At 32.6% G+C, this 16,584-nt stretch overlaps 2 protein-coding genes across 2 annotated transcripts in view; both read left to right on the top strand.

The window, feature by feature from the left end:
• The window catches only part of LOC145009849 (putative L-ascorbate peroxidase 3, peroxisomal), a 39,386-nt gene extending 38,925 nt beyond the window's left edge, over window positions 1–461 (top strand). Inside the window, exon 6 of the mRNA XM_078968480.1 lies at window positions 369–461. Coding sequence (XP_078824606.1) covers window positions 369–461 — 93 coding nt within the window. The remainder of the gene's footprint in view (window positions 1–368) is intronic.
• A 357-nt stretch (window positions 462–818) lies between these two features.
• On the top strand, window positions 819–4,301 carry LOC145009848 (putative L-ascorbate peroxidase 3). The gene is made up of 6 exons (XM_078968479.1): window positions 819–840; window positions 1,183–1,268; window positions 1,520–1,599; window positions 2,074–2,257; window positions 2,634–2,833; window positions 4,072–4,301. The coding sequence occupies exons 1-6, from the start codon at window positions 819–821 to the stop codon at window positions 4,073–4,075; spliced, it is 576 nt and encodes a 191-aa protein (XP_078824605.1). The 3' UTR covers window positions 4,076–4,301.
• Window positions 4,302–16,584: the final 12,283 nt, after the last annotated feature.

The raw sequence follows: 16,584 nt of genomic DNA, 5'->3' as shown, positions 1-16,584 counted from the left end.
TCATTAATAAAAATTTCTTTATAATTACTAATTTTCTAAATTGAACACAATTATTTTAATTGTTTATTTATTTAAATTATTTGTTTAAATTTAATATATATATATATATATATATATATATATATATATATATATATATATATATATATATATGCAATTCAATTTTAATAGTTATATATTTTTCTCTTTTCTTATAAATTCAAACTCTCTAAATTTTTAGATCTTCATATATATATATATATATATATATATATATATATATATATATATATATATATATATATATATATATATATATATAATAATAATAATAATAATATCACAGAGGATTATTCTTAACGCTTTTACATATTTTGTGTTTCATTTAGGATTCGGAGGAATGGACGGTAGAAGGCAGACTCCCGGATGCTGAAAAAGGTTTTGAACCATACACTCATTCTTCATCTCATATAAAGATCTAGGTTGTTTTTCACTAAAGTTAATTCCCTGATGTGTGTCATACTACTAGAGAGATAAATATAATAAACTTCTAAATCGTATCAATATTGTTGTTTAGGAAGTATATAATTTCCGATTAGCAGAAAAAAGCTTCATTTCCATTGGTTTCTTTATTGTAGCATCCTACTTTCATATATTCCTATAATAGCATTGTACATTGATAAATCTCTCCAACTATAGCAATATCAAGAAAATACAAAGCAATTCTTACTGTTACAATAGGTTAAAATTCCAAATGTACAATGTCTTAGTAAGAAAAAACATGAAAGTGCATTACTGGGTTGAGTTTTTAAAGTCCAATCTCTTAATAAGAAAATACAATGGTAATAGAAAGAAGTGAAAGTATGATATCATAATACACAAATAAATGAAAGTATATGGTCATATCTTGTATCTCAGCCTTACGTAAAGTGTTATTCTTCATCACTTAGGCTATGTTTGGCAGACTAGCTAAAACCCTAGCTGCTAGCTGACAAAAATGATGTTTGTAAAAAAAACTCCCGAAAAGATACTCTAAGTAGCTTTTCAAAAAGCTAGCTCATCAACCACATTTTGACATGCCAAACATGACAATTAAAAAAAATCAAAAAATAAGCTAGCTTATCAACTATTTGTGGCGCGCCGAATTCAGCCTTAACTGTATACTAATGTTTAACATTAGTTTTATTCTTAAACTTATGGCAGGCGCATCTGATCTGAGGGCCAAGTTTAATCGCATGGGCTTATGCAGCGACAGGGACATTGTAGTTCTTTGGGGAGGCCATATTCTTGTAATTTTTCATCTTACGTGTTTGGACTTTGGAGATGGTCTACATACAAGAAATAGCAATCCTAATTTTTTTATAATGACATTGTACTAGTAAATTTTTTCAAACCATTTTCGTATTAGGGCATTGTACTTAGAAAAATAATTCATATTATTTGTTAAGTTATAATGCCCTAAAAAACAATTACATCTTTTATGCATTTATATGAAACATTTTTGCGTTAAATCATTTGGTTTGTTTTTTGCCGTCATCAGGATAGAGCCCAAGAAGATAGATCAGACTTTGATGGACCTTGGATTGGAAAGCCCCTTAAATTTGATAACTCATACTTTAAGTAAGGCTTGTTGGTTGTTTTAAGGGACATTACAAATTATAATTTTGTATAGGCTCATCAAAAGATATGGCAAATTACTTTCATTTATTTATGCACTTATAGCATCTATTTTTTTTTTTCTTTCTAGTACAACATTGTACTACTATGCATCAGGACAAAGTCTACTGAATTATAGTATTGTACTTTATTTATTTTTCTTATTTGGACATTATAATTAGAAAAATCTTTTTAATTATAGTAGTGAAAATTGCTTTTTATTTAGTTTACTTTCCTATAATTGGGAAGATTTTTCAAAATACAATGTTGTAATAAAAAGAAATGAAAGTAGGATTTTATGATAAATCGAAATACATTCACATATTTTCTTAATACTCGATAGCACCACGTTTTTGGAAAGCATGCATGTATATGTCATAAATATTTATACTTTTATCAATATCTTTGTTTAATATAACAAAAGACTTTTGAAACTAGGGAGCTGCTGAAAGTGCATAAGGATGAGTTCATGAAGCTGGATCCATGGGCGTTGCGAGGGTTCCAAGGAAAAAGGTTGGCGAACTTGTTGAACGAAGAGCCGGAGGGGTTGTTACTGCTTCCTTCAGATCGATTATTGATGACTAATGCTTGGTTTCGCTTGTATGTTATTACATATGCCAAGGTATAGAATTCTAATTGCAAGAATTGGCAACACACTTTCATTTATTTGGTTTATTATGGCATCATACTTTCATTTCTTTATATTACAACATTGTGCTTTCAACATTTTCTTACTAAGCCATTGTAAGGTATATTGAAAAACAGGCTACTTTACCCTTGCTACCATGTATGGACAATGTACTTTGTTTTATGTCTTAATAATATAGCAATGTACATTATATATACCTATAATAGCAAAATACTTGCATTTTGCTACCACATGGGCATCATAGTAATGTAGTTTATTTTCTACGTATTATATATTTGGTTTTATTTCGTATTTTATCATCTCAATACAAATTTAAAAATTGATGTTTATGTTGAATCATTGCTTGTAGAATCCAAATTCATTCCTGGAGCAGTATGCAATATCACATAAGAAACTCTCCGAGTTAGGATTCATAAAAAGGCCACCTTTTCCTCTTTACTACGTCTACATGAATAAGAAGAATAATAAGAGTAACATGTTGCCACAAACCATTGCGGGTTTGGCCCTTGCTGCTTCGGTCATGATAATCTGGTATCGCATAAGGCGTAGGTAAGAAAATCAATTAGCATTTGAAAAAAGTCGAAAGATTAATTTGGTGTTTGCTTTTGAAGATGTAAAATGTTTTCGGTATTTTTCCATGTGTGTGGAATAAAATGTGGACCAAAAATAATTTTCCATGTCTTTTCTCTTCATAAAAAAATGTTTGTTTTTTTAAATCTTCATAAAAAAAACAAGTGGTGGTGTTGGTGGTGGCAGCAATGGTGGTGGTGGTGGTGGTGGCACCGAGTGCAATGGTGATGGTGGCAGCGGCAGCAACATTGATGGTGGTAGCGGCGTTGGCGGAGGTGGTAGCAGCAGTGATGGCAAGATTGGTGTGTGAAAAAAATATCACATAAGTTTGGAACTTAGAAAACGTCTTTCAAAAACAAAAACTAATTTTTTTTTTCTTGTGGGAATAGATGTGAATTATTTTTTAAATAGTCTTCTCCTCGAATGTTTTTCCACCGTAGAAATTAGAGGTTAAAAAGTTTATTTTTCCAAAAAAAAAAAAAAACATCATCTATGACATTTTTGATAGGCCGGTTATACAAAGAGTTATGTTTTTTGTCCACAAAAAATTGATGGAAAAAGGTGACCCATTGACTAGCTCCCCCATCCGATCTTTCGTCTAAAAGACGTTAATGGCCCCTTTATCCGCATCATCCAAAATGTCCCATTGTAACAAACCTACCCTTAAGCTCATTTCAGGTTTGTGATTTATACTTTTTTAAACTAACATCTTATTATGTAGCACTTTAAGTTGGTACTTTCGTTTATCATGGTTAAAATTGTGTTGATTCTAAATATAATAATAAATCAAAAGTTATTTCCAAACGTGTACATTCTCTATGAGGACTTCCCATTAAAACATAAATCATATGTTCTTTGGTTTTCTTTTGTATATCCTTCCTTTCGGTAAGTCATATTCCCGACCTGCAACTTTTGATGTATTAATACAATGTTCAATGGCAGCTATATATATATATATATATATATATATATATATATATATATATATATATATATATATATATATATATATATATATATATATATATATATATATATATATATATATATATATATATATATATACACCATTGCTGGAAATAACCATGTAAAGACAATGGTCTTAAACATGTTAATGAGTTAAAATGTAAACATGTAAAGACATTTTGTTAATCTGTGAATATGTGCAGGATGTATAATCTGATTTGTAATTTTAACTTCTGTATTTTTGGCAACAGGTAACTCAGGAGTCATGAAGTCACAAGTCACAACAGTTAAAATTAGGCAAAATGCAAACATATATTTCTCTTTTTTGGCTACATTTTCTTTTGGTGTTTTTAGCTAGCAACTTTGTGGTCTGTTCCTGTGTGGATATTAAATCCAGATGCAACAGTGCACTTTTTGGCTGCATTTTCTTTGTGATTTTAATTCGAACAATGTACTATTGCTTTACATTTACTTTGGCTTATGAACTCGGTCTGCCTCCGCACTCAACTAAATCCCCATAAAGGTTTTGAAACACTTTGTCTGACGCATTAGCTTCATGATAAGTAACAACGTGTTTTGATTGGGATTGGATATCCTCCAACACTTTAACTTTCTTGTCTCTGTGACCAATATCAAGATTAGCGAAGAGATTTTCAATCTTCAGATCAGTGATGATATTTGATGCATTGTCAAGTCGATTTTTTGAAAAGAATGAAATCTCAGCCTGGAAAATTCTTGTTTGTGTAGCTACGGTTGTATTTAACCTTCTTTGTTGAAGATGATCTTGGATCCATTTTAGAAGATGTAATAACAAGAACTTTAAATAAAAGTAACAATGGTTTAGGGATAAATTTTGATTGAGATATTTTATCTATTTATAGATAAAATATATGAAACGACTTTATATGCATATAAATTACAAAATACAAAAAATTATAATAAAATATTATATATATATATATATATATATATATATATATATATATATATATAGAGAGAGAGAGAGAGAGAGAGAGAGAAATGATCAAATGAGAACATCTAAAAAGTTGAAAACGCGAAAACAAATCTAGTACATTAAAATTTCTAAATCTAAGGCTATCATTAATCATTAATTTTAAAATAAAATTAAATGCTTTTAATTTGTTTTTGAATTAAAAAAAAAAGTAGAAAAGGGTATTCAAGTAATTTTAGGATGTCATCCATTTCGAATATATCGGGTAGGTGATACAATTCAAGAAACTGTTCCTATGTTTTAGTAATCACAGTCTTTGGGAGGATTCGATCGTATCTACATCTGCAATGCAAAATAATCTAAAAAATAAACATTTATACGATAGTTGATTGTTATTGTTCTTCCGTAAACACTTTGTGTGCATTCTGGAGTATGTGAAAGGTTGAAGGTGAAGGAATGTCGTTGATTATGAACCTCAGTGGAAAAAGTAAGCTTTCTAATCTATTATGAATAGGGTATAACTGGAAAAGGAGTATAATCGTCGATTTCATTTTACTGATTCTTTACATTTTAATTGATTCTGAAAACCCTAGAAGTAGGGATTTTGATTTTTTTGTTATATCGTCTTGTATGAAGTGCAGTGATGCAAAATCGTAAATGAATGTTGTTTAAAATATTAAATTTCGAAAAAAACGATCTTGTCTCTGAATGTGTAATCGAAATTGATAATCGTAGTTGTTTTTCAATTTTTCAATCGTCTAATATCAAATTTACTTATGAATATTCGTTTATGATTATATTTGAAAGTTGGTCTTGTCGATGAATGTGTATTCGTAGTTGAGTTTTTTCAATTTTAGCACGATTGTGAAAACCCTAAAATTAGGGTTCTTTAAATTTTCTTTTAGACTCTGTTGTTGAAGTTCAAATGAAGTAGTTGATGATTACCAGAACATGAATAATTAATTTTACTAATCAAGATTGAATGGTGTCTAAGTGCAAAAGAATGACATTGGTAGCATATGTTATGTGTTTTATATGCACTAATGATATTTTATTTCAAAAATGATTTTTGTTATTGACTTATTAAAGGAACTATATGGATTCAATATTGATTAAATGTAAAGTATTATTGTTTATAGTAGAGAACTCCGTTTGTAATATTATTCCTTGTTTAGGTTGTATTTAGTTTTGATTGTTAAAGGCATTTTAGCCTGTGATTATGTACTTGATTAAGTAAATATGTGTTTATGATCCTATGAATGATGTAGTAACTAATGAATAATGGTGTATGTGACCAAATGGTTTACACTGTTTCTTAAGTAGTGATAATCATTATTGGTTACGTTTAACAAATGTAGATATACTTTGGTATTCAGTTGTGATTGTTATATTCATTGGTGATTAAGCTACGAAAGTAAGTGATTTTTAATGGTGTTTAAGTATACTAGCATTACATTGATAGTATCTGTTATGCCTTTTGTATTCGTTTATGATTTTTTTTATTCAATAATATGTATTTAATATTGATTGATGGGAAAGTATGGTTTTATATAGTAGTATTCATTGAGTAGGTTGTTTTTAGTTTTGATTTTATTAGACATTACTTTGTCATTGAGTATTTGTTTGATTGAATATGTGTTTATTAGTGACCATGTATAATTGATTTAGTAATTAATGATTCATTGGTGATTAATCAATGAATGTGTTATTTCAATGTTATTTTTAGGTAGAAAGAAAAGCGAGAGGATATTACTAAAGACAACATTCAGGAAATTCACTAATGAAGAATCCAATCCAGTGCTTATTGATACGGAAGATGAAGACCATCGAGGAAACGAAACAGGACAACCTCGGATTAAAAGACAAATACAAAAGAAATATTCAACACCTAAGAAGAAAATTAAAAAACAAACAAGTAGTAATGATGATTACATGAGATTGAAAATGTTAATCACCAATTCGAATGTATATTGATTGTGTTACTTATTATCTTGAAAGGTTTGGATGAACACGTAAACCGCACACCAGATAATTTGATACAAAGGGTAAATGAAATGCGAACAAAAAAACGGTTTGACATTTGTAAAAGAAATGGTCTTGAAGTTGCAGTTTTGAACTCAGATTCAAGTAATTAATTAGTTAAAAATTAAATTTATTTGAAGTTTATTTTGGTATTTAGTTATAATCGTTTATATTGTTTTATATGTATTAACAGAAGAAACTATGAAAACCAAAGTGAAGGTGAAAAAGTTTGTTGCAGAAAAGGCAATCGATTAAACATCTAAAAAAATAAACAAACATGTATTAATGATGTTTTCATGTAATAGAAGTTGTATATCAAAATGTATTCAGTAATGATTATATTAGGGCAAATGTCATTTTTGCCCATCAAACTTTTCGTGTTTGTTTTAAAAGGTCCCCAAACTATTTTTTTGCACATTAAAGAAATATACTCTCATTTGACCATTTAATTACATCCCTTTACCGATTTTAAAAGGTTTATCCCCTATTTTTGTGACACGGACACCACCGTGGAATATAACTATTGAAATCTTGGTCCCCAAGAATTGCCAAGTCATTGCTAATGGTCCCCTTATAAAACCGTCTTCCCCACCACTTTGTTACCCTAATCCGTAACATTCACATCATCAACTTCGCTTTTTTTTCCCACCTATAAATCAAGAAGATGGCCTCAGAACAAAGCTTCTCATATGGTGGTTTGAGAGCTTCGGATTTAGACTTACCAACTGATGACAAAATTCATGCCATGGAAACCCAAGTGTTGATTGAGGAAATGCGAGATGAAATGCAACAACAGCTTGGCGACCTTAGGGAGTAGATATGTAACTTGAAAAGGAAAGTGACCATGACGGGTGTTGTTGGAGTTGCAGTGATGTCGTTGATTTGGGTTCGTGTTTGCGTCGAATGCAGTAGATGGGGATTTTGCTGGGTGTAGTTTAGTTCGTAGCTAGCCCGATGGAGATTAGTCTCTTTTGGGTTATCAGGGTTGTCGAAGGTTGTATCTTTTTGTCTAATTCCGTCATCTGCTAGTATATATGTATGTATTAGGTTATGTGTTGTTGGTTGTTTTGAACAATGGTGCCTATTGAGGATATAATGGTGTTTAGAACCAAATTTTTGGGGGTTTTTGTTAATACAATAACCTCTGTTGTAATGGATGAATGAAATGAAATGTAGTTCCTACTATAACCTTTGTTTTGCTTTGCATATGATGTTATCGTTTGTAATGAAATGTACCAAATGTGAAGGTCGATGTTGCAGGACTTCAATTTCCCCTTGTAGTATGGTTTGTAATGAAATGTACCAAATGGAAGTACATTGTTATAATTCAAGTCCATTATTATGTGGAATTGCATTGGAAGTACAATTATAAAATACATTCATGTTATGTTTTAAACTAAAGTAACTAACATTCATGTTACAAACATAAAACAAACTAAACAAGACACGTTCACATACTAAACAAGACCATAACAACAAGACACCTTTAATTTAAGACCTTGCACCGTAACTAACATACTCCAAAAACATCTTTAATCCAAGTCCATTGGTTTGCTTGATGTATCACCTTCACCATTTTTGTCTGCAACCTTTTTTGCCAACTTTTTCTTTATTATCCTCTTTGACTTTTTTCTTAATTTCAATGTACCTAATTTTTTACCATTCTTATTAGTCACACCACTTGTTGACCCACATTCACCTTCTCCCATTTTTAAACCAATTCCACTTTTAGTATCACCTTCACCCTTTCCCTTCCCATTTTTCCCTTGACCCTTCCTTTTCTTTAGTGCACTAGATTCACCTTCACCTTCAGCCTTCCTCTTTTTCACCTGACTTTTTTTAGGCTTTGACACTACATCACATGTTGACTTATTGTGGCCTGATTTCTTACAAACACCACAAAACATCTTTTTTCCTGCCTTGGATACTCTGTGTGATCCAGTAACCTCAATACTGTCCCTCTTTCTCTTAATAGTGGGTCTCCATGGCATCTTCCTTTTCAATGGTGGCAAAGGTGGTATGTATTCTATTGGGTGCCACATTGCACTCCCATTCATGCTTCCAATTGTGTACTTGTAGGTGTTCATATATATGCAAGCACGATATAAAGGATCAACAAATGCCTCTACATCTCTATTTACAATAATAATGGCTGCCACGGAGTGTACACAACCATACCCATTCATTTGCCAAATCCTACATGTACATGTTTCCTTTTCCAGATCAACTCCATAAGACTCTCCTAAGTTTCTTGTTTCAAATGTATTTAGGCCACTAGGAAGCACTTGCCAGTACCTACAAATAATCAAAGTTAACAGGGGTAATTAAATACCTTGACTGGATATTGAATTCAATTATGGTGTTCATATAATAAAATACCTTTGTTGGGTCTTCAATTCATTTAGGGCAAGCCTTATGTTTGGACATACATCAAAATGTCCCTATCCACTTCATTTCTGCCTCAAACTACACATCCTTTGCATCCCATATAGTCTAATATCCTCCAAAATTGTAATAATTGGCTTCTTCCTGGCCTCCAATATAACATTGTTAAAGCTTTCAGACAACCCATTCTCAACTGCATCACACCCCCTTCCTATTAGGAAAAATGCTCTTGGCCATGAGTTTGGATTCCTTCCCATCAGATACACATAAGCATTAGGGCTAATCATTTGAATCTCTTTCATTGCAGAACTGAAAAGAGGTTCAGTTAAGGCCTTACAAGCCTTCCAAAATAGTTTCTAATATTGAGCCCTAGGGAATTTCACAGCTTCAATTATCCCCTGCATTTATACATCATACTATTCAAAATTATATCACATTTGAAAGAAAGTAGGTATGACATTATAAATTAGAAACATACCTTATGTTGATCTGACATCAATGTCCTACCAAAACCACCTTCATGATGCAGATCTTCTTGCAAGTTTTATAAGAACCATTTCCAATTGTCTTTATTTTCAACACAAACTACAACCCAAGCTATTGGGTATGTATGATTGGTACCATTCCTACCAACAGCACATAATAACTTACCAGTACATATTCCTTTTAGAAAACACCCATCTAAGTTTATTATCCCTCTACAGCCACTTCTCCAACCCTCCTTTAGTGCATGAAAACACACACACACACACATATATATATGTATATATATATATATATATATATCCTGCTAAAGTAAGTTTTCCCATCTGACATAGAGTTCACAGATAACTTGACTGTTGACCCTGAATTAGACCTTTTTATCTCTTCACCATAGGACCACAACTTTGCATAATTTTCCACGATGGTACCTTCAACAAGAGACATTGCATGTTGCTTAGCTCTCCTACATTGTCCCATACTAACCTCTACGCCAAATTTAGTCTTTACTTCCTCTTTTAACATCCTAACATTGAATTTCTGATTCTCAAGCACTTTTCGGGTGAAATGACTACCAATCCATCTGTAATTAAAAATTGACCTTAATATAAAATTTCTTGCACAATTGTGGTAAATGATAAGGGACTTCATTTAGAAAGAGTGCTCCTCACTCATCCATGATGCCCAAAGCCTAAATGTGCATTGACCATTACTACACTTAACCAATAACCTTTTAATGTCGTTTTTTTCAAAGTACTATTGATATCCATTTGATACAGCATAATTACAAATCAAAAATTTTAATTGTTTAGGGTTGGTGAACCTCATACCTAGAATTGGCAACTGCTTCTTCCAAGGTATATCTTCATTAAACATCGGTTTTCCTTTCACATCTAGGATATTATCATCTTCATCATCTTTTGTATCACCTTCTGTGACCTCCTCATTCCATTACCCTGACTTACTCCTTCATATGTTACTCCTTCCATGTTGGTTTCTTGTGGACTCTGAATTTCAGTTAGGTCAATACCTTCTTCCCCTTTGATTGACATGTTTGTCTTAACAAAACAATTATCCTCAATTTCATTTTCATTTGCCTTCGTTACATGCACAGTAGTACCAAAATGGTCCATGTAAACAGAAACTTGTACTCCACATTCATAATCAATGTCTATAAATTCTTGATATTGACGTTCGTTTGAAATCAAGGTTAAACCTTCTGGGATTTGTAAATCGGGTTGACAATAATAAACTTTCTTACACTTCTCTTGTGTGAATCATTTAAGAAAACCCACAAACTCATTATATGACATACCAGCAAAATCGACGTTCTTGAACACATGATGAACACCATCAGAATAGCAAAAAGGTTTGTTGATGAACACACCTTGGAAATGAACTTTGATTGAGAGGAATATAGCCATCGATCTTCCGTTACTATTGTGGGATGATGAGAGTTTTCTTCAATGAGGAGGGGTTTCTTCAATGAGGGAAAGGGATTGTATAGCACAAACGGTTTACTTTATACAAAATTAATATAACTATAACACACATGGCCATTTCATTAAATGATGTGTCACCAACATTTTCCCTCGTGGCATGTATATTACCTTTCAACCCGGTAGAAGGTAACATAAGGGTATTTTATAACAGATAAATGAAAGTATATTTCTTTAATGTGCAAAAAAAATAGTTTGGGGACCTTTTAAAACAAACACGAAAAGTTTGATGGGCAAAAATGACATTTGCCCATTATATTATCTACATCTTGACAGCTTTGAATGAAAGTGTTGACACGACAACAGAAAATGAAATACATAGGGAAAATGAACTGACAACAAAAAAAAAGGTTTGATAGTTGTAAAATAACGGGCGATGAAGTTGTTGTTTTAAACTCATATTCAAGTAATGAATTAGTTTAAATTAAATTTGTTAGAAGTTTATTTCATTATTTAGTTATAATCATTTATTTTGTTATATATGTCTTAATAGGAGAACATAATCTGCGAAGTAAGCTAAATGTAAAGAAGTTTGATGACAATGAAGACTTAGATTTTGAAGATGCTCAACTTGTGGTTATTAGGAAAAAAGAATGCATGATAATTCATTCAAACATGAAGATAAAGAAGATGTGAAAAATTTATGTAAAAATGAAGTTGTACAAAAAAGGAGAAAGAATAAAGAAGGAAATGTAGGGAAAGCAAGGAAAGTGCCTAAATTTGTAGCAAATGATGCAGAAGAAGCAAGGCGAATACAGGTACGCACATCACTAAATGTGTTGTACAGTTGTATGCATAACCTTAGAGAGGAACAGAAATCATATATTTCTTCTATTGGTCTGGGGCATTTGTTGAATATGAAATTGGATGGGTGTGCATCAATTATGGGGCATTATACAGTAAGGAATTTTGATTCAGATAGGATGGTGCTCAATCTTCATCATGGTGATATACTAATAAATTGGGAGCTTATTCACGAATTGTTGGGTCTGCCTCTAGGGAATGTTGCAATAAAGTAGATGGCTTATAGACAAGTTACAGACAAAGCGATAACTGTTTGGAAGAAACAATTCGATGATGAAGATAATATTAGACCAATGGCAGTTCAACAAGCTATTATGCAAACAACATGTTTACTTTTTAAAGTAAACATCTTTGTTATGCTGTGTAATACACTAGGTCAGTCAATGAGCATGGGAACATGTGACCTTTCCATGTTATCAAAAGTTACAAAAGACCTGGATCTAAGTGACATCGATTGGTGTGGATATGTTTTTGATTGCCTTAAGGACACAAATAGTGCATGGAATCCAAACAACAAAAAAGGATTCTATATTGAGCCAATTATATTTCTTTTGGTAAGATTCCGTATAAAATTCAGATAGCTATATTTACTTACATGTAGAAATTCATTAAAGTGTATTTACTTACTAAAATATTTATTTGTGTCTATTGTAGCTACTATATGTAGAAAGTGTACGATGCGATTAAGTAAAGATTGTACGAGGCAGACCAGCAATATATTTTTGGAATGTTGATAAACTGTGTGAGCGAGAAAGAGTCGAGTGTAGGACAATAGGATTGGGTATGGGTGAATTGCAAGAACCATTTCAAGTCATCAATGAATCAGCTGGTTCTGGTAATGTAGTTCAAGAAAACGTTTAGGTACTATCTTATTATATTCAATAATGCATATCAGATTTATACTTTATTATTTTGTTTAATCGAGATTAATTATATTCATACATATTGACAGGCAACTGATGCAAGAAGTGTGAAAATAAGTCATGGATGGTTTAAGGTATTAATATGATATAATCATTAATAAATAATATGTTGAATTTTTAAACTAATAAATACATGTATTGAATTATTAAATTCAAAAAGTGATTATTTTTGGTAAACTAATGTAATCATAATTGATTTATATATAGTATTAAGATCAATACACAAACTATTAATTTATTAATTTTCGTAGGGAAATCAAGGAGGGGAAATTTTCAGTGGAAGTGGGGAAACACTTGATACTTTAATACTTATTCATATGTGAATTATGAAGTACTATAGTATTAATTAATACTCCATGACTTATTGATGTTTTTTATTTGCTATGTACTGTAATCACATCGTGTTGACTTTAATAGGCAACTCTTTCAACAATAAAGGAGATGCACGACATGCTCATGCATCAAAACAAAGTGTTGGAAGATAAAATAAATGATACTGTCAAGAAATACCCTGAGAATCAACTGGTCAAAGAATGGAAAACCAAATTAAATGATCTATGTAATGAAGTTTCAGCATCAGATGAACCAATGCAATCTCAATTCTGGTATGATAATGAGGCTGAAATTGAACGTACACTAATTCTAGAAACATATAACAAAAACTTTGACAACTCACCGATAGCAAACTGTAGTATTTAGATGTCAAAGGATTATGTTGTAACGCCCGTAGATCCGGGCTAGTCAATTTAGAGACAATGAGCATAAAAAAATGAGTTTTTGATGGAAGAAGTCTAAATTTTTTTATTTTGTTGAGTTTTTGTTCAATACACTTTAAAAACTCTTCAAATAATGGATTTATCCATTTCTATTTGTTTTTTCCTTTTCTTTTTTATTTTTATTTTTATTTTTCTATTATTTTATTATTTAATTACAAAGGGTCTCTCTCTCTCTCTCTCTCTCTCTCTCTTAAAATCTTCAATCCTTTTTTCTCTTTTGTCTCAAAGAACTTCACTCCCTTTTCTTTGAAATGGGTATAAGCAAAAAATAAACTGAGTTCATCGGTTTCATCACCGGAGAAGCATCCTCAGTTTCATCTCTCTCTCTCTCTCTATTTCTCTCTCTCTCTCTCTCTAATCCTTTTTTCCCTTTTGTCTCAAAGAACTTCACTATTTTCCCCTTTTCCTTGAAATGGGTATAAGCAAAAAATGAACTGTTCATCAGTTTCATCACCGGAGAAGCATCCGACAAGTACCAACGAGAGAAGAGGAAGACAATCAAAGGTGACCACTTGCAGTGGGAGATGTCGACGTTAGGGGTAAGTAGAACAACATCGATTGACCAATGTTTTTCATGAATCGATTCATATGAGAATCGATTGGTTCTTGAAATCGATTGGTTTAAATATGGGAGGGAAGTGCTTACGAGGCATTGCCGATTCCGAAATTTAAAATGTTGTAGATAGTGACAATTTGAGAATCGAGATTGTTAGGATTGCTTCGAGTAATGCTAAAGTTCTTTTAGCACCAGAATCTTCCTTTGCTAACCTTCTATCACCCCCAATAAAAACCCTAGACACACACAGGTAGAGTGCCAATTTCTACAAATTTGGTCTCAAATTTTGGCCCTATCATCCCCGATTTCATTCCAGTTACCTATAATTTGGTCAAGTGGTGGAGGTTGTCAAAAGACCTAAGAGCCGACACAAATGAAGAAGATGACGGTTGCTGCGATTTATTGATGATTTGGGTGAGGGTTAGCATCGCAAGAAGTTTTAGTGGCAATAGGTGGAGTGGCGGTACGATTTACCTGAAGAACCTTCTTCATCTTACCTGTAATTCATCATTCTTCATCTTACCGACAAGATGGTGGCTTCAGATCAGATAGGGTAGGTGATTTAGACGGTGAAGGAGGGAGAATTGAGGTATCATTAATGGTGGGTTGTGTGGTGGGTGACAAAGTAGTGATGGTGATGGAATCTGGCAAAGTGGCGGTGGCTCTCAGGTCATTATTCTCCGGCGACGCAAGAGAAACATAGAGAAAACGATTAAAGCATTTATCGAAAATCTTAAACCTCTTGATACTAGGTTAATGCCTCCAACTCTACATATGTAGAAATTAAAATATGGAGGCGTAAATTGATGTATCATAATGTATTTTAGGCTAGAAACTACGCCCTTCTTATTCGAGAGAGAGAGAGAGAGAGAGAGGGGGGGGGGAGAGAAAGAGAGATATTTTTATTTTTCTTTTAATTATATATTTTTTATTAATGAATCTCAGTTATCATCGTACAACAAATGAGAAGACAAACGAGTAACAACTTGTGCTGCAAAGCCTTTTTGTATTATAAACCCCCCTTGGTTTGAAGCATTAAGAACTTAATGGATTTTGTGCGTCAGCTGTTTGTATGTTGGGCGTACAATGTAGTACGTTGCACGTACAACCCTTTTGTTCGGTACGCTAAGCGTACAGAAGAGGTACGCTGGGCGTACTCTCCTAGGAAGACTTGGGCCTTGTAGGAATATTTATCTTTAGTGGGCCCAATGGGCTTGGTACTTGGGCCATTGGAGAATTATTATTGGATTATTGGATTGGTAAGTGTGTTGGATTGAAAAGAATGATTGGGCCTCATGGCAAGACCCATGTAGAGGTTTAGGCTGAATTTGGAAAATTGGGCCATTGATGGATTTATGGACATTATAGTGTTGGGTTTTTGTTTTGTGTTTGGGCCTTAGTTTTGGATTATATTGGGCCAGGGGTAGAATGGTCATTTTACCCCATGCATGGATTAAGGATTATGGCATGGGACCCAATTGCTAATTGGGTATATTGATTTGGTATTGATAGCTTAGGAAGTCGACCAGGGAGCAACTAGTGAATTCTTTTAGGAAGCTTCTGCATTCGAGGTGAGTCTTCTCACCATACCAATGGGTCTAAGGCACCAAGGTCGTCCCATTTTATGATAATCGGTATACTTGTTGTGTAGAGGTGTGTGGCATGATTATGTGTTGATTTGTGGTAAAAATAGCCTTTATGGCTAACGGTAGAGATAGTCTCTATGGCTTTGGTAGAGATAACTTTTATAGCTAATGGTAGAGATAGCCTTTATGGCTAAGGGTAGAGATAACTTTTATAGCTAACGGTAGATATAGCCTTTATGGCTAATGTTAGAGATAGCTTTATAGCTAAGGTGATATATGATATGTGGCAGAGGTAGCTTGTATAGCTGATATGATGCATGTTATGTGGTTTGTGTGTGGGGTATGCTATGGGGAACACACTAAGCTTCGTGCTTACAATTTTTTTTTATTGTTTCAGGTATCACCGATTTGGAAAAGAAAGGCTCGGGTCGATCGCAGTGCACACACCTATGATTTCCGTAGTAAATGATTTTGGGATGAACTCTGATAAATGTTTTAATTAACAATGTTTTGGAATGTTTGAAATAAATGGTTTCAATGTTTTGGCTATAATAAAAAAGGAATTTTTACTCTTGACTTTGGGTCGTTACAACAACCAAGATGCACCCTACAACTGATCAAATAAATCATTGATCTGTAGAAGGGGATAATACTTCTTCACCGTTAACTTGTCCAACTCTCGGTAATCAATGCACATCCTGTGCGAACCATCCTTCTTTTTGACAAATAAAATCGGTGCTCCCCACGAAGAACTGATCGGCCTGATGAATTGCTTGCCTAA

The sequence above is a fragment of the Lactuca saligna genome, chromosome 8, assembly GCF_052625555.1.
Source record: "Lactuca saligna cultivar CGN05327 chromosome 8, ASM5262555v1, whole genome shotgun sequence".
NCBI classification, from domain to species: domain Eukaryota; kingdom Viridiplantae; phylum Streptophyta; class Magnoliopsida; order Asterales; family Asteraceae; genus Lactuca; species Lactuca saligna.
Note: the sequence above shows the minus strand (reverse complement) of the source record. Positions and strands in the feature narration are given on the sequence as shown.